This window comes from Rhinoderma darwinii, chromosome 12 (assembly GCF_050947455.1).
Source record: "Rhinoderma darwinii isolate aRhiDar2 chromosome 12, aRhiDar2.hap1, whole genome shotgun sequence".
NCBI classification, from domain to species: Eukaryota; Metazoa; Chordata; class Amphibia; order Anura; family Rhinodermatidae; genus Rhinoderma; species Rhinoderma darwinii.
The window spans coordinates 4,030,409-4,054,106 of NC_134698.1; the positions used below are offsets into that span (position 1 = coordinate 4,030,409).

The 23,698-nt window shown below is 43.6% G+C and overlaps 2 protein-coding genes across 4 annotated transcripts in view; one reads left to right on the plus strand and one right to left on the minus strand.

Annotated features, from left to right (window-relative positions):
- COPA (coat protein complex I subunit alpha) overlaps positions 1–1,230 on the minus strand; it is a 33,112-nt gene extending 31,882 nt beyond the window's left edge. Inside the window, exon 1 of one of the 2 annotated variants that reach the window (XM_075844007.1) lies at positions 1,088–1,230. In XM_075844007.1, coding sequence (XP_075700122.1) covers positions 1,088–1,127 — 40 coding nt within the window. In that variant the 5' untranslated portion in view covers positions 1,128–1,230. The remainder of the gene's footprint in view (positions 1–1,087) is intronic. The other variant, XM_075844008.1, reaches the window with a different exon arrangement.
- A 144-nt stretch (positions 1,231–1,374) lies between these two features.
- NCSTN (nicastrin) lies at positions 1,375–23,698 on the plus strand. Of its 2 annotated transcripts, none has more exons than XM_075843336.1 (17): positions 1,375–1,496; positions 5,439–5,543; positions 6,055–6,178; positions 6,277–6,395; positions 13,133–13,278; positions 13,353–13,503; positions 14,268–14,377; positions 17,041–17,193; positions 17,659–17,763; positions 18,088–18,165; positions 18,283–18,452; positions 19,810–19,912; positions 20,329–20,421; positions 20,697–20,784; positions 21,860–22,029; positions 22,517–22,729; positions 23,008–23,698. In XM_075843336.1, exons 1-17 carry the CDS (start codon positions 1,412–1,414, stop codon positions 23,128–23,130), a joined length of 2,136 nt encoding a protein of 711 aa, XP_075699451.1. In that variant the 5' UTR covers positions 1,375–1,411; the 3' UTR covers positions 23,131–23,698. The 2 variants fall into 2 exon arrangements, with proteins under 2 accessions (XP_075699451.1, XP_075699452.1); XM_075843337.1 differs by having other exon boundaries at positions 14,271–14,377.

The window sequence follows — 23,698 nt, forward strand, 5'->3', positions numbered from 1 at the left end:
CGCCGTCATCGTATTGACCCGCAGAATAAAGAGAACATGTTGTTTTAATTGCACAGCGAATTCCGTAAAAACGGCGCGCGAAAAACCATGGAGGAATCGCCGTTTTTCATTTTCTACCCCACAAATAATTTTTTTCCCGTTTCCTAGTACATTATACGGCAAAATAAATGGCGCTACGAAAAACTACAACTCGTCCCGCAAACATCAAGCCCTCGTAGGACTTTATCGACGGAAAAATAAAGACGTTATGGCTTCTGGAAGGTGGGGAGGAAAAAACGAAAATCTGAAAAATGGCTGCGGCGGGAAGGGGTTAAGGGATCGGCTGAACATAAATGCGGATTGTGGAGCGGCTCCATTATGAGGGGGGGGGGGGGTCCTGGGGGTCCAATCTATGAAAATAACAGATATGGGGGTGTTGGATTAACAGACAAGTAGTGAGAGGCGGCTGCGTAGATTTTGGGGTGTCAGACGGGCGGGGATCTACCGGGAGTTTAGAGAAACGGAAGCAGACGAGGATTTGGGGGGTCTATTCAGATAGACTGGAATAGCGGGGGGTGCAGGGATGTTGGGGAGTCCAGCAGAGATTCTGGGGTGTCGGCTGTGAGGGGATAACGGGGCACTGCCGCTTCTGGAGGGATTTTGGGGTGAGCTGAGCAGGTGACGTGTAACTGTAGGGATTTTGAGGTGTCACTTGCAGACAGAGAGGGGCACAGAAAGTTTGGGGGTCTCCGCTGTGATAAGGACTGTGGTCGGGATATTGGGGTGTCACCTGAATGACTGGTAATAAGGGGGTGCAGGGATATTGGGGTAACACCTGTGCAGGTAAGTACCTCCCACCTGGGGGGGATATTGGGGTGTCACATGAGCTGTGGAGGGATTTTGGGGTGTCGGAGACAGATGAGCCCCGCCCCCTGGAAATATTGGGGTATCAGGTCCCTGCAGATATGGGGTGTGCAGCGCCAGTATATTGGGGTGATGTGTCAAGGTTTGGGGTGCACACCGGCCCAGCAGCCCCCCAGTCATACAGCGCTTCTTCCACAGGCCTCACCCCGTCCCCCCCATTCCCGTCCAGTCGGCATCCCAATACCTTTCACCCGCGCAGATTTCGTCTCGAATTTAGTCAACATGTCCGGGCTCCTCCGCGGTTTCTGCTGCGTCTTCTCTCCCGGCCGTCACACGTCACCCTCTCTACCGGAAGTGCCGCGTTGGACCAGGTTAGTTCTTTCTACGCATGCGCATTACCAGTCCTCCGAGATACCACAAAGTTCGGGTCACCTCTCCCGCTCCTTTTCCGGTCGGGCAGTAAGGGCGGAAGTGACGAAAGTGACTGGCGGAACTCGCACGCTTTTTGTCATCATGGCCGCTCCCGCGGACTTCCGGTTAGAAAGTGTAGGGCGGAAGCAGGTACTGGATGGTGAATATGGCGGCTGCTGGAGAGAAAGGGGGATCCTGGCCGCGGTGGAGGAGTCTGGGGGTGTCTGTGATCCTGCTGGCAGGTGAGAGGTGATCTATGTGAAATGTGTGAGTGACTGTATATAGTGACGGGGGATCCCACGATAAGATTAGGACCGGTCTCCTCTCCGGACGTCTAGTAAATAATTATATTCCCCATGAAATAATAATTCTGAAACCTCTTTTCTTAAAACTCGACATTGTGCCGTTCCTCTGTTATTCCTCCTGGAAATGTATAAATAACTTGACAACTGGGTGTTACCAGTCGGGGGTGAATTTCTACACAGACTGTCACTGTCCAATCAGTGCAGGGACACGCCCCTATGACTAGTGGGAATGGTAACGCCCAGTTGTCACTTTATGCTTAGATTTCCAGGAGGAATAACAGAGGAACGGCACAATGTAGAGCTCTAATTCCTGACTTGTATTTTATAAAACACGACACCTTTTACATCACAGCTCGTAGAGGGGGGTCCTGAATGTGACGCCCGTGTGTCCTAATAGGGCAACCCCTGTAATAGTGACTACGGCCCACGTGGGTCTTATTCCTATATTTACTACCGGTCAGGATGAGCTGTGCTATTATAAGACTGTTCACACTGGCGTCGTGACGGCAGAGACCGATCCCATTGACTTTGAGGGGTCCCGTGTGATGTTCCTTCCAGGACCTTACGCGTTTCGGCTCTATAATGACCGTGACCGCTCCAGCCGGTGTGTTCGCTCCGCTCCCTTGCGGGCGGCTCTCCACTCATTTCAATATGGGGCCGAATAGGAGCAAAATTGAAAGGGGCTTTCCAGGGACAACGTTTTAGGACTAATAGGCCTCGTTCACACCGCGCTCAGAAAAATGACGGGTAAACGCGTCAAAAATGCTAGTGTTTTTTGCAAAGCGCTTTTTAAAGTACAGGCGTCTTTCGGTGCGTTTTTTGTGCGCGTTATTAGGACTCCCGTTCACTATGGGAATAAGGCGCGTTTTACGCACTAAGGATTGACCTGACGCTTCATTTTTTACGCAACGCAGTTTTTTTTCTTAAACACGCAAGCGTAAAAAACCGCATCGTATGCACCACAATGCCTTTTCCCACTAATGTCAATGAGAAGCTTGAATGGCGCAAAGACGCGTGGAATACACTCCGTGTGAACAAGGCCGAAGCATGCGCAGCCCTGTATATATATATATATATATATGCGATCCCCACCGTCCCTGTATATATGTGATCCCCGTCGTCCCTGTATATATGCGATCCCCGTCGTCCCTGTATATATGCGATCCCCGTCGTCCCTGTATATATATGTCGTCCCTGTATACATGTCGTCCCTGTATATATGCGATCCCCGTCGTCCCTGTATATATGCGATCCCCGTCGTCCCTGTATATATGCGATCCCCGTCGTCCCTGTATATATGCGATCCCCGTCGTCCCTGTATATATATGTCGTCCCTGTATACATGCGATCCCCGTCGTCCCTGTATATATGCGATCCCCGTCGTCCCTGTATATATGCGATCCCCGTCGTCCCTGTATATATGCGATCCCCGTCGTCCCTGTATATATGCGATCCCCGTCGTCCCTGTATATATGCGATCCCCGTCGTCCCTGTATATATGCGATCCCCGTCGTCCCTGTATATATGCGATCCCCGTCGTCCCTGTATATATGCGATCCCCGTCGTCCCTGTATATATGCGATCCCCGTCGTCCCTGTATATATGCGATCCCCGTCGTCCCTGTATATATGCGATCCCCGTCGTCCCTGTATATATGCGATCCCCGTCGTCCCTGTATATATGCGATCCCCGTCGTCCCTGTATATATGCGATCCCCGGCCGCTCAGGGCTCAGCGCGCACGTTTTCAGAGTCCGCTGCGCTCCTGCCATATATCGGCGTCTCCGGCAGCTTATTGGTCCTCAGTGCTCGCCCTATTTACTTCTTGTTTAGCCTTAAAGAGGCGCTGTCACCAGATTTTGCAGCCCCTATCTGCTATTGCATGTGATCGGCGCTGCAATGTAGATTACAGTAACGTTTTTATTTTTAAAAAACGAGCATTTTTGGCCAAGTTATGACCATTTTCGTAGTTATGCAAATGAGGCTTGCAAAAGTACAACTGGGCGTGTTGAAAAGTAAAAGTACAACTGGGCGTGTATTATGTGCGTACATCGGGGCGTGTTTAATACTTTCACTAGCTGGGCGTTCTGACGAGAAGTATCATCCAGATCGACTTACCTGCTAATGCTGATGCTGCTGCAGAATCATCTGTAGCCTCTGGTGCCGACACGATGCAGGACCTGTGAGTGACGTCACAGCGTGATCTGCCAGAAGCTGGGCGTTGTGAAGAGAAGTGGATGACACTTCTATTCACAACGCCCAGCTAGTAATAGTAGTAAACACACCCCGATGTACGCACATAATACACGCCCACTTGGACTTTTACAAGCCTCATTTGCATAACTACAAAAATGGTCATAACTTGGCCAAAAATGCTCGTTTTTTAAAAATAAAAACGTTACTGTAATCTACATCGCAGCGCCTATCTGGTGACAGAGCCTCTTTAAAGGGGTTTTCCCACGAGGGACATTTCTGACATATCCACGGGCAGCGATGGCAGATAAAGCTAAAACGGGGTTAGGGGGCCCCGTTCTAGAGACAGGTGCTGGTCCCAGAGGTGGGACTCGCGTCTATCTGACGTTTATGACATATCCTGCGGATATGTCATAAATATCCCTTGTGGGAAAAACCCTTTAATGCCCACGTGCCACGGCGAGCAGACAGTGCCTGCCCCAATTGTATATACACGTATAATCGGGATTTTATACAGGGATGATGGGGATTATATACAGGGATGATGGGGATTATATACAGGGATGATGGGCATTATATACAGGGATGATGGGGATTATATACGGGGATGATGGGGATTATATACGGGGATGATCGGGATTATATACGGGGATGATCGGGATTATATACGGGGATGATCGGGATTATATACGGGGATGATCGGGATTATATACGGGGATGATCGGGGTTATATACGGGGATGATCGGGGTTATATACGGTGATGATGGGGGTTATATACAGGGATGATGGGGGTTATATACAGGGATGATGGGGGTTATATACAGGGATGATGGGGGTTATATACAGGGATGATGGGGGTTATATACAGGGATAATAGCTGACTGATATATACAGGGGTGATGAGGGTTGAAAATAAAGAAGATGGGGTAATATACAGGGACCCCAATCTTCCCTGTATATACCAGCACGCCATCATCCCTGTATATATAACCCCCACTATTCCTGTCTATGACCCCCATCATCCGCGTAAATAACAGCCAGCCATCATCCCTGTATCTAATCCCCATAAACCCTGTATATAACCCCCATCAGCCATGTATATACCACTTGGGCGTGCACTGTCCGCTTGCCGTGGAGCGTGGGCATTGGGGCTAAACAAGCAGTAAATAAGACGGCCATTGAGGACACCGTGGACCAATAAGATTTCTGAAACGCCAGTATAGGCCAGAAGTCCGCCTGAAAATATGCGCCGGGCCGCACAGATCGGAGGAGAAGAGGACCCCCCCCCCCCACTCATCGTTGGAACGGGGTTAGGCGAGTATATGTCTTATTATTATATTTATTAGGCACTATTGGGACTGTGTGGGGGGCATTACACTGTGTGGGGGGGGCATTACACTGTGTGGGGGGGGGCATTACACTGTGTGGGGGGCACGATATAAATGTTTCCTTATGGGGAGGTGGTGACAGATCTTGTGATCGGCACAGGTCGCCCGGTTGCTGCCCAGTGACAATAATGCTGCAGTTTAACCATCACCCACAGGTGGCGCCGTTGAGCATTATTCTATTCTATTTCTTGACCTCTGCGTGTCTTTCTGATCTTTGTCCGCTCCTCTTGTTACACGCCCGCTCTATAATAACCCGTGGACCTCCGCGTCTTCTTCACTCCGTTGCGTTTGTTTTTCAGCTCTGTGTCGGGGAGGTTCGGTGGAGAGGAAGATTTACATCTCATTGAACAGCACAGCCCCCTGCGTCCGCCTCCTCAACGCCACCCACCAAATAGGATGCCAGTGTGAGTCCTCCGGAGAGATATTCAGCTTTCCCCTGACCCTGAGCGGCATATAAATCTACATTGGCGTGAACTGTAGCCGCTTGTAACGCTGCGTGACTCCTCTATAGGGACCACAGATGCAGTGTTACTTATTGCTGCATGACTACATGGTTCATCCTGAACTTCCTGATCCATGAATAGAATGCGAGAACAGTGAATACTGACACACAGAAAACGCAGAGTGAAATTTTAAATAGTAACACAAGTTTATTCACCATCCAGCGTGTGGGAAGCTGGATCACAACCTCTCTAATGCCAGTCGTTCGTGATTGGCATCCAGAATTGTTTTTTTTAAATTCAATGGGCAATAGACGCTCAGATAATATGATGATACGGACTGTACTGATCATCTAGGGTCACGGGGCATCACTTCATAACATGACCAGCAGTGGTAGTGCGGCCAATCCCTTCCTGTGTGGGCAATGCCAGCGGCGCCATCACAGGGTATCATCATTTCATTGTTGTTTTTCAGCCTCCAGGAACGGTGACACCGGAGTGATTCATGTGGTGGAGAGGGAAGAAGACCTAACCTGGGTACTAGAGACTGGTCAAACCCCTCCGTACATGGTGCTGCTGGAGGGCAACTTGTTTACCAAGTAAGACTAATAATGTTTTTTTGAATTCCTAAAAAGAACAATCTGTAAAGATAAAGGAAGAGTCTGATAATGAACGAACATGTCCCCCCCTATATCAGGGACACTCTGCTGAAATTCAAGGAGAGCTTGAGAATATCTGGAATAGCAGTAACGTACTCCAAACCACCCCCGCCGGAAGGCTTTTCCTTGGACCTTCCATGTCCTAATGATGGCTTTGGTAAGTGTACTCTTCCAGCAGTAATGTATATGCTGCCCCCTATGTACAGGAATATAACTACTATAATACTGCCCCCTATATACAAGAATATAACTACTATAATACTGCCCCCTATATACAAGAATATAACTACTATAATACTGAACCCTATATACAAGAATATAACTACTATAATACTGCCCCTATATATAAGAATATAACTACTATAATACTGCTCCCTATATACAGGAATATAACTACTATAATACTGCCCCCTATATACAAGAATATAACTACTATAATACTGCCCCTATATACAAGAATATAACTACTATAATAATGCCCCTATATACAAGAATATAACTACTATAATACTGCTCCTATATACAAGAATATAACTACTATAATACTGCTCCTATATAGAAGAATATAACTACTATAATACTGCCCCCTATATACAAGAATATAACTACTATAATACTGCTCCTATATACAAGAATATAACTACTATAATACTGCTCCTATATACAAGAATATAACTACTATAATACTGCCCCTATATACAAGAATATAACTACTATAATACTGCTCCCTATATACAAGAATATAACTACTATAATACTGCTCCTATATACAAGAATATAACTACTATAATACTGCTCCTATATACAAGAATATAACTACTATAATACTGCCCCCTATATACAAGAATATAACTACTATAATACTGCTCCCTATATACAAGAATATAACTACTATAATACTGCTCCCTATATACAAGAATATAACTACTATAATACTGCTCCTATATACAAGAATATAACTACTATAATACTGCCCCCTATATACAAGAATATAACTACTATAATACTGCTCCTGTATACAAGAATATAACTACTATAATACTGCCCCCTATATACAAGAATATAACTACTATAATAATGCTCCTATATACAAGAATATAACTACTATAATACTGCACCCTATATACAAGAATATAACTACTATAATAATGCTCCTATATACAAGAATATAACTACTATAATACTGCTCCTATATACAAGAATATAACTACTATAATACTGCTCCTATATACAAGAATATAACTACTATAATACTGCCCCCTATATACAAGAATATAACTACTATAATACTGCCCCCTATATACAAGAATATAACTACTATAATACTGCCCCCTATATACAAGAATATAACTACTATAATACTGCCCCCTATATACAAGAATATAACTACTATAATAATGCTCCTATATACAAGAATATAACTACTATAATACTGCACCCTATATACAAGAATATAACTACTATAATAATGCTCCTATATACAAGAATATAACTACTATAATACTGCACCCTATATACAAGAATATAACTACTATAATAATGCTCCTATATACAAGAATATAACTACTATAATACTGCACCCTATATACAAGAATATAACTACTATAATAATGCTCCTATATACAAGAATATAACTACTATAATACTGCTCCTATATACAAGAATATAACTACTATAATACTGCTCCTATATACAAGAATATAACTACTATAATACTGCCCCCTATATACAAGAATATAACTACTATAATACTGCTCCTATATACAAGAATATAACTACTGTAATACTGCCCCTATATACAAGAATATAACTACTATAATACTGCTCCTATATACAAGAATATAACTACTATAATACTGCCCCCTATATACAAGAATATAACTACTATAATACTGCTCCCTATATACAAGAATATAACTACTATAATACTGCTCCTATATACAAGAATATAACTACTATAATACTGCCCCTATATACAAGAATATAACTACTATAATACTGCTCCCTATATACAAGAATATAACTACTATAATACTGCTCCTATATACAAGAATATACCTACTATAATACTGCCCCTATATACAAGAATATAACTACTATAATACTGCTCCCTATGTACAAGAATATAACTACTATAATACTGCTCCTATATACAAGAATATAACTACTATAATACTGCTCCCTATATACAAGAATATAACTACTATAATACTGCTTCTATATACAAGAATATAACTACTATAATACTGCTTCTATATACAAGAATATAACTACTATAATACTGCTTCTATATACAAGAATATAACTACTAGAATACTGCCCCTATATACAGGAATATAACTACTATAATACTGCCCTCTATATACAAGAATATAACTACTATAATACTGCCCCCTATATACAAGAATATAACTACTATAATACTGCCCCCTATATACAAGAATATAACTACTATAATACTGCTCCTATATACAAGAATATAACTACTATAATACTGCCTCCTATATACAAGAATATAACTACTATAATACTGCCCCCTATATACAAGAATATAACTACTATAATACTGCTCCTATATACAAGAATATAACTACTATAATACTGCCCCCTATATACAAGAATATAACTACTATAATACTGCTCCCCTATATACAAGAATATAACTACTATAATACTGCCCCTATATACAGGAATATAACTACTATAATACTGTCCCCTATATAAAAGAATATAACTACTATAATACTGCCCCTATATACAGGAATATAACTACTATAATACTGTCCCCTATATAAAAGAATATAACTACTATAATACTGCTCCCCTATATACAAGAATATAACTACTATAATACTGCCCCTATATACAAGAATATAACTACTATAATACTGCCCCCTATATACAAGAATATAACTACTATAATACTGCTCCTATATACAAGAATATAACTACTATAATACTGCCTAGTATATACAAGAATATAACTACTATAATACTGCTCCTATATATAAGAATATAACTACTATAATACTGCTCCTATATACAAGAATATAACTACTATTATACTGCCCCTATATACAAGAATATAACTACTATAATACTGCCTCCTATATACAAGAATATAACTACTATAATACTTCCCCCTATATACAAGAATATAACTACTATAATACTGCTCCTATATACAAGAATATAACTACTATAATACTGCTCCTATATACAAGAATATAACTACTATAATACTGCTCCTATATACAAGAATATAACTACTATAATACTGCCCCCTATATACAAGAATATAACTACTATAATACTGCTCCCCTATATACAAGAATATAACTACTATACTGCCTCCTATATACAAGAATATATCTACTATAATACTGCTCCTATATACAAGAATATAACTACTATAGTACTGCCACCTATATACAAGAATATAACTACTATAATACTGCCCCCTATATACAAGAATATAACTACTATAATACTGCCCCTATATACAAGAATATAACTACTATAATACTGCTCCCTATATACAAGAATATAACTACTATAATACTGCTCCCTATATACAAGAATATAACTACTATAATACTGCCCCCCTATATACAGGAATATAACTACTATAATACTGCCCCTATATACAGGAATATAACTACTATAATACTGCTCCTATATACAAGAATATAACTACTATAATACTGCCTCCTATATACAAGAATATAACTACTATAATACTGCTCCTATATACAAGAATATAACTACTATAATACTGCCCCCTATATACAAGAATATAACTACTATAATACTGCCCCCTATATACAAGAATATAACTACTATAATACTGCTCCTATATACAAGAATATAACTACTATAATACTGCTCCTATATACAAGAATATAACTACTATAATACTGCTCCTATATACAAGAATATAACTACTATAATACTGCCCCCTATATACAAGAATATAACTACTATAATACTGCCTCCTATATACAAGAATATATCTACTATAATACTGCTCCTATATACAAGAATATAACTACTATAATACTGCCTCCTATATACAAGAATATAACTACTATAGTACTGCCACCTATATACAAGAATATAACTACTATAATACTGCCCCCTATGTACAAGAATATAACTACTATAATACTGCCCCTATATACAAGAATATAACTACTATAATACTGCTCCCTATATACAAGAATATAACTACTATAATACTGCCCCCTTATATACAGGAATATAACTACTATAATACTGCCCCTATATACAGGAATATAACTACTATAATACTGCCCCTATATACAAGAATATAACTACTATAATACTGCCTCCTATATACAAGAATATAACCACTATAATACTGCCCCTATATACAAGAATATAACTACTATAATACTGCCCCCTATATACAAGAATATAACTACTATAATACTGCCTCCTATATACAAGAATATAACTCCTATAATACTGCCCCTATATACAAGAATATAACTACTATAATACTGCTTCTATACACAAGAATATAACTACTATAATACTGTCCGCTATATACAAGAATATAACTACTATAATACTGCCTCTATATACAAGCATATAACTACTATAATACTGCCCCCTATATAAGAATATAACTACTATAATGCTGCCCCCTATATACAAGAATATAACTACTATAATACTGCTCCTATATACAAGAATATAACTACTATAATACTGCCCCCTATATACAAGAATATAACTACTATAATACTGCCCCCTATATACAAGAATATAACTACTATAATACTGCCTCCTATATACAAGAATATATCTTCTATAATACTGCTCCTATATACAAGAATATAACTACTATAATACTGCCTCCTATATACAAGAATATAACTACTATAATACTGCTCCTATATACAAGAATATAACTACTATAACACTGCCCCCTATATACAAGAATATAACTACTATAATACTGCCCCCTATATACAAGAATATAACTACTATAATACTGCCCCCTATATACAAGAATATAACGACTATAATACTGCCCCTATATACAAGAATATAACTACTATAATACTGCCCCCTATATACAAGAATATAACTACTATAATACTGCTCTTATATACAAGAATATAACTACTACAATACTGCCCCCTATATACAAGAATATAACTACTATAATACTGCTCCTATATACAAGAATATAACTACTATAACACTGCCCCCTATATACAAGAATATAACTACTATAATACTGCCCCCTATATACAAGAATATAACTACTATAATACTGCCCCCTATATACAAGAATATAACTACTATAATACTGCTCCTATATACAAGAATATAACTTTCTATAATACTGCCTCCTATATACAGGAATATAACTATAATACTGCTCCTATATACAAGAATATAACTACTATAATACTGTCCCCCTATATACAAGAATATAACTACTATAATACTGCCTCCTATATACAAGAATATAACTACTATAATACTGCTCCTATATACAAGAATATAACTACTATAATACTGCCCCCTATATACAAGAATATAACTACTATAATACTGCCTCCTATATACAAGAATATAACTACTATAATACTGCTCCCTATATACAAGAATATAACTACTATAATACTGCTCCTATATACAAGAATATAACTTTCTATAATACTGCCTCCTATATACAGGAATATAACTACTATAATACTGCTCCTATATACAAGAATATAACTACTATAATACTGTCCCCCTATATACAAGAATATAACTACTATAATACTGCTCCCTATATACAAGAATATAACTACTATAATACTGCCTGCTATATACAAGAATATAACTACTATAATACTGCTCCTATATACAAGAATATAACTACTATAACACTGCCCCCTATATACAAGAATATAACTACTATAATACTGCCCCCTATATACAAGAATATAACTACTATAATACTGCCCCTATATACAAGAATATAACTACTATAATACTGCCCCCTATATACAAGAATATAACTACTATAATACTGCTCCTATATACAAGAATATAACTACTATAATACTGTCCCCCTATATACAAGAATATAACTACTATAATACTGCCCCCTATATACAAGAATATAACTACTATAATACTGCCCCTATATACAAGAATATAACTACTATAATACTGCTCCTATATACAAGAATATAACTACTATAATACTGTCCCTATATACAGGAATATAACTACTATAATACTGCTCCTATATACAGGAATATAACTACTATAATACTGCCCCTATATACAAGAATATAACTACTATAATACTGCTCCTATATACAAGAATATAACTACTATAATACTGTCCCCTATATACAAGAATATAACTACTATAATACTGCCCCTATATACAAGAATATAACTACTATAATACTGCTCCTATATACAAGAATATAACTACTATAATACTGCCCCCTATGTACAAGAATATAACTACTATAATACTGCTCCTATATACAAGAATATAACTACTATAATACTGCCTCTATATACAAGAATATAACTACTATAATACTGCTCTTATATACAAGAATATAACTACTATAATACTGCTCCCTATATACAAGAATATAACTACTATAATACTGCCCCCTATATACAAGAATATAACTACTATAATACTGCCCCTATATACAAGAATATAACTACTATAATACTGCCTCCTATATACAAGAATATAACTACTATAATACTGCTCCTATATACAGGAATATAACTACTATAATATTGCCCCCTATATACAAGAATATAACTACTATAATACTGCTCCTATATACAAGAATATAACTACTATAACACTGAGTATATTTCTCCCCTCCCCAGGAGTGTACGGTGATGATCATGGAGCTCAGTATTCGCACTGTAACGGGACGCTCTGGAATCCTCTGGGTAGTGGGATGTCTTATGAGGACTTCCAGTTCCCAGTTTTCCTCCTACAAGATGAGAATGAGACGGAGGTCATTAAGCAGGTGGGTTTGGCTGGTTCTTCCTCTGATGATCTTTCCTTGTTGACTCCTCCCTCCTGACTCTTCTCTCTCTCCAGTGTTACAGGGAGCACAACATTCCTGTTAATGACACTGCCCCAAAGTACCCGCTGTGCGCCATGCAGCTCATTTCTCCTATGCACGCTGTTACCAGCACGGTCACCTGTATGAGACGCAATTCCATCCAGATGTCCTTCAGCATTAACCCTGGTGAGTTCCCATGTTGTACGAATCACAACGCATTACCTGTAAGGGGGAACAACTTAAAGGGGCCCTCCACCTTCTAATAATATAGAGAAACGCCTGGTTTAAGTCCTGCCAAGCCGCCTTGGTCCTCGGCTCAGTGCTAGTCCCTGTTTGGAGTTCAGCCCTTTTCTTACTTCCTTCTCTCAGTTGCTGCTCCTTCCTCCCTCCCCTACACAGACACAGAACCACCAAGTTAAAGTTTTTTTTTTTGCTCTTCAACTTGAAACATAAGCTGTACCCCAAATATTGGACTTGGTTTTATTTTAAAACCTAGATTCTTCTCTTTATTATGATACCGAGATGTAAGCTCCAGCTCTCATACCCTAGTCGCTTATAGTCTTGACGTGTTACATATGTTCTTGGCAGTGAAAAGGTTAAGTTGAGTTCTTAGAAATGATAGTTAAAGGAATGCTCCGGGTAAGGCTGATGCACTGTGGCTTACTTGTGCAAAACCTGAGGGGGCGGAGCATAACCATGATTAAGAGAGTATCCCTGTGTCATGCTCCGCCCCTTTTAGGTCCTGCATAAGACCGTGTATCATTTTTACCTGGAGTGTTCATTTAAGACTTTCTCGGACCTAATTTCAGCAGCAGAGGTTTTACATTTCCGTGTTGCTCATCTCGTGCCAGATCCTCTACATGTCATGAGTAATTGTTCGGAGTATATAGCGTATACTGTATTGTAGGCTCCGCCATTGTCTGTGTAGTGACATCACCACTGTTTTTTAGAAGCTGTGTGCGATTATCTTGCTGGTTTCAACGTCTGGAGCACCGTGAAGCCGGTCAACAACTCAGGGGTCCTGGCACCAGAGGATCAGGTGGTCGTGTCGGCCTCCAGGGTGAGTGACATAAGGGGGGAAGCTGGCATTGAGTTGTATAAAGTCACTGGTCACTTTTCAACGACCTTGAATGGCCTAAAGGTCTGCCACCCTGATTACAGGGCAAGTATAATGCAGGCGGGAAGTATAGGGGGCAGTATAATGCAGGCAGGCAGTATAGGGGGCAGTATAATGCAGGCGGGAAGTATAGGGGGCAGTATAATGCAGGCGGGAAGTATAGGGGGCGGTATAATGCAGGCGGGAAGTATAGGGGGCAGTATAATGCAGGCAGGCAGTATAGGGGCAGTATAATGCAGGCAGTATAGGGGGCAGTATAATGCAGGCGGGCAGTATAGGGTGCGGTATAATGCAGGCAGTATAGGGTGCGGTATAATGCAGGCAGGCAGTATAGGGGGCAGTATAATGCAGGCAGGCAGTATAGGGGCAGTATAATGCAGGCAGTATAGGGGGCAGTATAATGCAGGCAGGCAGTATAGGGGCAGTATAATGCAGGCAGGCAGTATAGGGGCAGTATAATGCAGGCAGTATAGGGGGCAGTATAATGCAGGCGGGCAGTATAGGGTGCGGTATAATGCAGGCAGTATAGGGTGCGGTATAATGCAGGCAGGCAGTATAGGGGGCAGTATAATGCAGGCAGGCAGTATAGGGGCAGTATAATGCAGGCAGTATAGGGGGCAGTATAATGCAGGCAGGCAGTATAGGGGCAGTATAATGCAGGCAGTATAGGGGGCAGTATAATGCAGGCAGGCAGTATAGGGGCAGTATAATGCAGGCAGTATAGGGGGCAGTATAATGCAGGCGGGCAGTATAGGGTGCGGTATAATGCAGGCAGGCAGTATAGGGTGCGGTATAATGCAGGCAGGCAGTATAGGGGGCAGTATAATGCAGGCAGGCAGTATAGGGGCAGTATAATGCAGGCAGGCAGTATAGGGGCAGTATAATGCAGGCAGTATAAGGGGCAGTATAATGCAGGCAGTATAGGGGGCAGTATAATGCAGGCAGGCAGTATAGGGGCAGTATAATGCAGGCAGTATAGGGGGCAGTATAATGCAGGCAGGCAGTATAGGGGCAGTATAATGCAGGCAGTATAGGGGGCAGTATAATGCAGGCGGGCAGTATAGGGTGCGGTATAATGCAGGCAGGCAGTATAGGGTGCGGTATAATGCAGGCAGGCAGTATAGGGGGCGGTATAATGCAGGCAGGCAGTATAGGGGCCGGTATAATGCAGGCAGGCAGTATAGGGGCAGTATAATGCAGGCAGGCAGTATAGGGGGCAGTATAATGCAGGCGGGCGCTATAGGGGGCGGTATAATGCAGGCGGGCAGTATAGGGTGCGGTATAATGCAGGCGGGAAGTATAGGGGGCAGTATAATGCAGGCGGGCAGTATAATGCAGGCAGGCAGTATAGGGGGCAGTATAATGCAGGCAGGCAGTATAGGGGGCAGTATAATGCAGGCAGGCAGTATAGGGGGCAGTATAATGCAGGCAGTATAGGGGGCAGTATAATGCGGGCAGTATAGGGGGCAGTATAAAGCGGGCAGTATATGGCAGGCAGGCAGTATAGGGGGCAGTATAAGGCAGGCAGTATAGGGGGGTGGTATAATGCAGGCAGTATAGGGGGGTGGTATAATGCAGGCAGTATAGGGCGCGGTATAATGCAGGCAGTATAGGGGGCGGTATAATGCAGGCAGTATAGGGGGCGGTATGCAGGCAGTATAGGGGGCGGTATAATGCAGGCAGGCAGTATAGGGGGCAGTATAATGCAGGCAGGCAGTATAGGGGGCAGTATAAGGCAGGCAGTATAGGGGGCAGTATATGGCAGGCAGGCAGTATAGGGGGCAGTATAAGGCAGACAGTATAGGGGCGGTACAATGCAGGCAGTATAGGGGGTGGTATAAGGCAGGCAGTATAGGGGGCGGCATAAGGCAGGCGGGCGGTATAGGGGGCGGCATAATGCGGGCGGTATAGGGGGCGGCATAATTCGGGCGGACAGTATAGGGGGCGGCATAATGCAGGTGGGCGGTATAATGCAGGCGGGCACTATAGGGGGCCGTATAATGCAGGCGGGCGATATAGGGGGCGGCATAATGCGGGCGGGCAGTATAGGGGGCGGCATAATGCGGGCGGGCGGTATAGGGGGCGGCATAATGCGGGCGGGCAGTATAGGGGGCGGTATAATGCAGGCGGGCACTATAGGGGGCGGTATAGGGGCGGTATAATGCGGGCGGTATAGGGGGCGGTATAATGCAGGCGGGCACTGTAGGGGGCGGTATAATGCAGGCGGGCGGTATAGGGGGCGGTATAATGCAGGCGGGCGGTATAATGTAGGCGGGCGGTATAATGCGGGCCGGCGGTATAGGGGGCTGTATAATGCAGGCGGGTGGTATAGGGGGCGGTATAATGCAGGCGGGCGGTATAGGGGGCGGTATAATGCAGGCAGGCGGTATAGGGGGCGGTATAATGCAGGCGGGCGGTATAATACAGGCGGACAGTATAAGGGGCGGTATAATGAAGGCGGGCAGTATTAGGGGAGGTATAATGCAGGTGGGCGGTATAATGCGGGCGGTATAGGGGGCGGTATAATGTAGGCGGGCAGTATAGGGGGCGGTATAATGCAGGCGGGTTTTCCCCCTGACCGTTTTGCGTTTTCTTTACCTACTCAGCTGGACGGGCGATCTTTCTTCTGGAACCTGGCGCCCGCGGCTGAGAGCACCGTGTCTAGTCTGGTGACTCAGCTCGCCGCCGCAGAGGCCATTCACAAGATGGCGGATGCCCAGTCTCTGCCCAGGAACATCATGTTTGTCTTCTTCCAGGGGGTAAGGTGGATTTTTCTGTCTAAGATGCTTCATTCTCTGAATGCTGCAACCTATGCCTCTCCATCTGTTGTGAAACTACAACCCCCAGTACGCATGACAACCGTTTCAATCATTTATTCATTATGTGCAGATTCCCTTTTTATGTAACATATCAGTACACTAAACCCCAGGAGAATGCACCAAGCTTTCCGCAGACCCTGAATGGCATAAGATCCAGCTTTACCACCTATATTTACTCTCTCTCACTATTCTCTCCGTGTGTCAGTCTTTACTGAAGTTCTGACATTCTATTCATCAACCATGAAGCTCAGGATGAACAGTATTATAGATTCCTTTTACATGCTGTCAGGGCATGCTGGGAGTATTAGTTCCACTCTAGCTGTATACATCTTCTCTGTATATATCGATATATGTTCCTTGATCTTTGGGTCACGATGTTCATCTGATCTTGTGGTGTTTCTTCAGGAAGTGTTTGATTACATTGGCAGCTCGCGGATGGTTTATGACATGGAGAAGGGAAAATTTCCCATCCGACTGAACAACATTCACTCCTTTGTCGAGCTCAGTCAGGTATTTCGCATCTCTCCCCATCCCTTATGCTTTACACTGCATTTCTGCTCCATCAGGGCATAGTTGGGTCAATGACTCCAGCTTATCTGCCTTTTTCCGTTTTGGATTTTGAGTCCTTCTAAAATCAATCTCCTGGCTTAGACGCTCAGGCTGCTTCCCATGCTTTACACTGCAGCTCTGCCTCTTCAGCTTGGCTGCTGTGTAAGAGCACAAGCTCTCCCGGAGATTACACTTGTGTATAATCGATACAGGATGAAGCGCTGAAGACTTAAACTAGTTCACGCCATGATCTGTAATTAGTTGCATTCTGTTTTTGTCCACCAGGTGGCGCTGAGAAGCAATTCCTCTCTGTGGATGCACACCGATCCCGTCTCTCGGAGTAATGACTCTGTAAACACAGAGGTAGGTGTCAGGGACTCCGCTCTGGACTGGTGGCTTTTGCACTAGGACAGTTTGGGTCCCTCTAGTTATGGGTAATGCCCTACATCACCCCAGACTCCGTGCGTTCTCTTCCTCCAGGTGGAGCGGATGATCGAGGTTCTGAAATCTTCTAGCAAAGGCACCAACGTCACACTACAAGAAATTGACCAGTCCCAGGCGCTCCCTCCGGCCTCCTTCCAGCGGTTCCTGAGAGCCCGAAATATCCCGGGAGTGGTGCTGACCGACCACAGAGCAGCGTACCAAAACAAGTAAGACTACCCCCATCATCACCAGACCCACCTGAAACTCCCATCACTCATTTACTGCTTCTATTTTGGTTGACCATACACTTCCTATCACTGCCTGCATATTGACCAGCAATCTAACTGCCCCCCGATGCTGTTTACCTGTAACCACCACTAGAGGGCGATCTGTAAAGAGCAGTATAGGGGCTTTAGACTATCACCTCTCCTGGCATGTCTGTTTAGGAAATACTTGCATTCCCCACAAAAAAAATGCCAGAGCTTCTTTTCTTAGAAAGTTGTGGTGTGTGATTCCTCTGTTGTTCCTCCTGGAAATGAAAGCATACATTGACAACTGGGTGTTACCATTCCACTCGTCAGTAGGGTGTGTCCCTGTGAAGTCTGATACTGTCAGCACTGATTAGACAGTGTCGGGGTGTGTTGGAACAAGCCCCATTGACAAGAGGAATGGTCACGCCCAGGCAATTTATTCATACATTTCCAGGAGGAATAACAGAAATGACACAACACAGGGTTCTAAGAAAAGATGCTCCGGATTTGTGTCTATTTTAGTTAGTGTTTGTATTTACTATATAATAACAATTCTGGAGCATCCTATTTTTTATCTTTTTCTTTGAACTCTCTATTGTTCTTCCTGGAAATTAATAAATTGACAACTGGGTGTTACCATTTCACTTGTCAATACCGTGTGTCCCTGCAAAGTCTGTTACGGTCAGCACTGATTAGACTGTCAGGGTGTGTAGGAACATGCCCCATCGACAGGGGTATTGGTCACGCCCAGCCGATTTACGTCATACATTTGCAGGAGCAACAACAGAGGAATGACACCACACCGAGTTCTAAGAAAAGATGCTCCAGCATTGTAATTTTATATGAAATTCAAGTATTCACTAAAACGGACAACTCTAGAGCATCATTTCTTAGAAGTCAGTGTTCCTCTGTTATTCCTCCTGGAAATATGACTAAATTAACTGGGCGTGTTCTCATTCTCCTTGCATGTCTGTTTTACTTAATACTTCCCAATAAGTAGCATGTCAGGAGAGGTGACAGGCCCGCTATAATAAGAGCCACATACAGAGCGCCCCCTAGTGATGGCAACATGCATCTGAGATTTTTTTCAGATGTGTGTCGATTAGCGGGGATCTATATATTGGGGGTATTGTTGAACCTTAAAGGTTTCCAGGTCTTTGTGGGCGCTGTGCAGACCAGGCTGTAGAAGGGAAGGGCCGCTGTTCAGCAGGCTAGCAGAGGAGGGCTTCTTGTCACTGAACGGCCTGAGCCGACTTGTCTGTTTTCATCCAGCAGGTGGCAGCGCCGAGCCGTACAAGTCATAATGTCTCCTGTTTGTACTCTCCTCCCGCAGGTACTATAACAGCATGTACGACACGGCCGCCAGCATCAACGCCCACTATCCCAGCGGACTCTCTAAAGAAGAGGCTCTGAACTACGTCACGGAGGCCGCTCAGGTAATTACGGGCGACACGTCCTGGGACGTCATTAACCCCTTAAGGACTGAGCCATTTTTTTGTTTTTCACTCCCCGCCTTTCAAGAGCCATAACGTTTTTATTTTTCCCCGTCAGTAGAGCGGTGTGAGGGCTTATTTTTTACAGGAGGAGTTGTAGTTTCCATTGGCGCCATTTAAAGTGCCATATGTTGTACTGGGAAAGGAAAGGATTAAATGGGATTGAGGGATTAAATGGCCAGGAACAGCGTGATCGCAGGAGGGGGTCCTACGTGAAGGGTTAACCTCCTGTGAAATTGGACCCCTATGTGTGGAGGTGGGGATTAGATTGTCCGCTCCCGGGGACAGGGATGTGATGGCTTCAGTCTCTGAGTATAGAATAATAAATGGTTAAATTTACGCTTTTTCCCTTTCGTCAGTCTCTGTCGGAAGCCGCCACTTTGCTGGCGAAAACCCTGTATCAGCTGGCGGGCGGTAACGACACTGCCGAAGTCCGAGCAGACGTGGAGTCGGTAAGGAGCTACGAGCTGATTGGTCAGAATTTAAAGGACGACTTCTTTTACTTTTCTCTATTCAGGTCTAAAGCTAAAACCAGAATTGTGCGGATTTTATGCTACCAGGGAACTCAGATGAGTCAGTCATGAGCTATTAGGTCACATGTCTGACAGCAGCGTGGAGCTTCATCGCTGTCTGTTTCCAAGGGCAACCAGCAAAATTCTACAGGCAGCTTTGGATGTGAATGGAGAAGATGAGATATCGTAAATGCCATGTTTCTGTCCTCTTACAGGTCACTCGGATGTTGTACGGGTTCCTGGTGATGTCAAACAACAGCTGGTTTCAGTCCATCATTAGGTCCGACTGGAAAGGACTCCTGGGTAAGGGCCGGTTCACATCACGTTTTTGCCCTACGTTTACGTCGGGTAAGCTACGGACGTACCCGCTAAAGGTGACCATAGGGTTCCATCAGACAGAGGTCAATATTGCCCTTTTGGTCTCCGTCAGGTTGGTATATAATTTTTTTGGAGGATGGAATAACACTTTAGACTGCGCTTATTCCTTCCTGAGGGATCCCGCAAAAAAACTAAAATCTACGTGTATACACTGCATGGCGTACGAGTCTGGGAGCGTCCCCAGGGTCGGAGTCCCAGGGCAGAGCATTAGATAGCGTTTGGCCTGGGGACTCTGGCCCTGAGGATACCCCTGACATCATTGTCCATATATGGACAGTGATGTCAGGGGCGGGTTCCCCATGCCGACGCTCTGCCCGGGGATTCTTAAAGCTCCTAACGTCATTATCCATATATGGTCAGGGACGTCAGATCCTCCTCCAGTCCCGGAGTCCCCCATCAGAGAGCTACCGATTCTCCGGCCGGGTACTCCGGCATTGTAGCTTCTGACATCACTGCCATATATGTGACGTCAGGAGCCTCCAGTAGCGCTCTGTCGGAGGAGTTCGGAAAACATCACCTTCTCTCGGAGATATATCGATATTGATGGGGTATTTCCATCTCGGACACTTAAACCATGGCTATAGGTCCCACCTATCTCCAGAACAGGGGTCACCCAACCCCATTGCCATCTGATGAGGTGTCCGCCACATCTGGGCGGAGTATGAATAGACAGTTGGCCGCGCTCTCTCCATATATGGGCAGTGACATCAGGGGCATTCCCTGGGCCCAACGCTCTCTCCATTCAGTTCTATGGGAGTTATCTGAACACGCCGGCAACCTCTCCATACATCCAAATTGGATGCCATGGCTATCGTCCACCTCATCAAGCGCAATGGGGTTAGGGGACCCCTAATCTTGAGATAGGTGGGACCCGCATTTATCAGACATTTCACACATCCTGTGGAATACCCCTTTAATATAATATCCTCCTTTAAGGCCCTAGTTGTCTGTGTTGTTAAGGGGTTAATTCTGAAGTTATCATGTTTTACTATTTTTCTAGAAGACAAACCTCCTCAGTATTACGTGACGGCCGCCATGGTCAACAAGGTGACCCCAAACCCACCAACCAGCTTCCTGATCTCGGTTCTCGCCAACCTGACCGGTCAAGTCGTCAATTACACCAAGGAAGAATGCCAGAGCCCGGATAAAGGGGCAGATCCTCAGAGAGAGGCAAGTGCAGCGCTATATAATACTCCAGAGCTGCATTCACAATTCTGCAGGCTTCAGAGCTGAAATCTCCTATTATTCCCTGCTTGTTCAGTGTCTCTGGTGATTTGCATTCTGGGAAGTGTTGTCTTTTACATGTGATCTGGGAAAAACAAGCTTCCCTCTGCATCACAGGAGCCCAACTAAGCTGTTGGGGGGGGGGGGGGGGGGGGTATCCGATGACAAGCTTGCTGACTGTTTCCAATAACAACCACTAAAATTGTGAATGCAGCTCTGGAGTTTGGATTTACGCATTTTACCAGTTCACATTGATTTTTCCTTTTTTTTAAAGAGATTATCTGCCTTTTAGGGTTAATGGAGGGTGGTCCTACAGCGGGTACCCCCCATGATCAGCCAGTCACTGGGTACAGCGGGCGATGAGCATGGATTTTTTTTGAACTGTCCCTTTAAATATTATGTAATTGTAACCATTTATTTTTGTTCCATCAAGTTCTATGAATACTTGTGGGTTCAGGGTCCACTGGACGCTAATTCAACCACCCGGACCCCGTTCTGTGTGCGCAGTACCCACCGTAGCCACCTGGCGCAGTCTCCTGCCTTTGAGTTGAATGAGTGGGATTCCACAGAATATTCCACCTGGACTGAAAGCCGCTGGAAGGAAATCCGGGCCCGCATATTCCTGGTGTCCAGTCACGAACTAGAGGTGGGTGTCGCCAATTGCTATGATGTCACCAACTGCTATGATGTCATCAAATGAGAACGATTAGATATTCGCGGTTTAACGGTCACTGATCGCATCCGCTTATTACAAGATGGCCGGTGGTTAGAGCATCTTGAGTGGCAGCGTCACTTAGTCATTTCACGTGTTCTTTTAAAGGGGTTGGTGAAATAAATGGGTCGTCTATGGTCAGTCTGATGACCCCCACCCTTACAGCCATATGTCTAGATATACGCAAGTCACGGTTTTCGTTTTGCCCGCAGGTGATAACGCTGGTCGTGGGCATAGTCGTCCTCCTTGTGTCTCTTGGAGCGACCTACTTTATCAACTCCAAGGCGGACATACTGTTCACAAGCGCTCAAGATAGCGGGTCAGTGGCTTACTAGACTCTCTACTGCTCCCTGCTGGATGGAGGACTGCGATATCTTCTGCTTGCACTGGTCCGGTGGGTGACGACGCCCGTGCTGCTTTAATTATGGATCCACACTGGAAGGGGCTTACATTTTTTTATTTTTTTTCTCCTCCAATTGGAGCAGCGCCCACGACAAGGATCAAAAACCCTCATCCCACTGATAGGATAAAGTGCAACGTGATGACGGAGTTTCCAAGATGGAGATTCTGGGTTAGGACCAAATGCCTCCTCTGTCTTTACCGGATTTATTGTGCAGCTTACAAATGGTTAATCCACTTTCCCGCCCCCAAAATAGACACCAACGTACAACATGAGAACAGGCTCCCCCCGATACGTACCCCCAATTCAGCTTTGAAACGTAGCCCTGAGACTACATTGGTTGATAGGAGTGTGCCGCCCACCAACCAATGGAAAGACTGATTGATAGAGGTGTGCCATCTACCAACCAATGGAAAGACTGGTTGATAGGGGTGTGCCGTCTACCAACCAATGGAAGGACTGGTTGATAGGGGTGTGCCGTCTACCAACCAATGCAGAGACTG

What these genes read in the sequence shown, in the direction of transcription:
- NCSTN (XM_075843336.1), top strand. Translation starts at nt 1,412, where the DNA reads ATGGTGAATATGGCGGCTGCTGGAGAGAAAGGGGGATCCTGGCCGCGG. An exon ending in GTCTGTGATCCTGCTGGCAG is followed by an intron (nt 1,497 to 5,438) that starts GTGAGAGGTGAT and finishes TTTGTTTTTCAG; the next exon opens with CTCTGTGTCGGGGAGGTTCG. An exon ending in CCTTTGTCGAGCTCAGTCAG is followed by an intron (nt 17,764 to 18,087) that starts GTATTTCGCATC and finishes TTTGTCCACCAG; the next exon opens with GTGGCGCTGAGAAGCAATTC.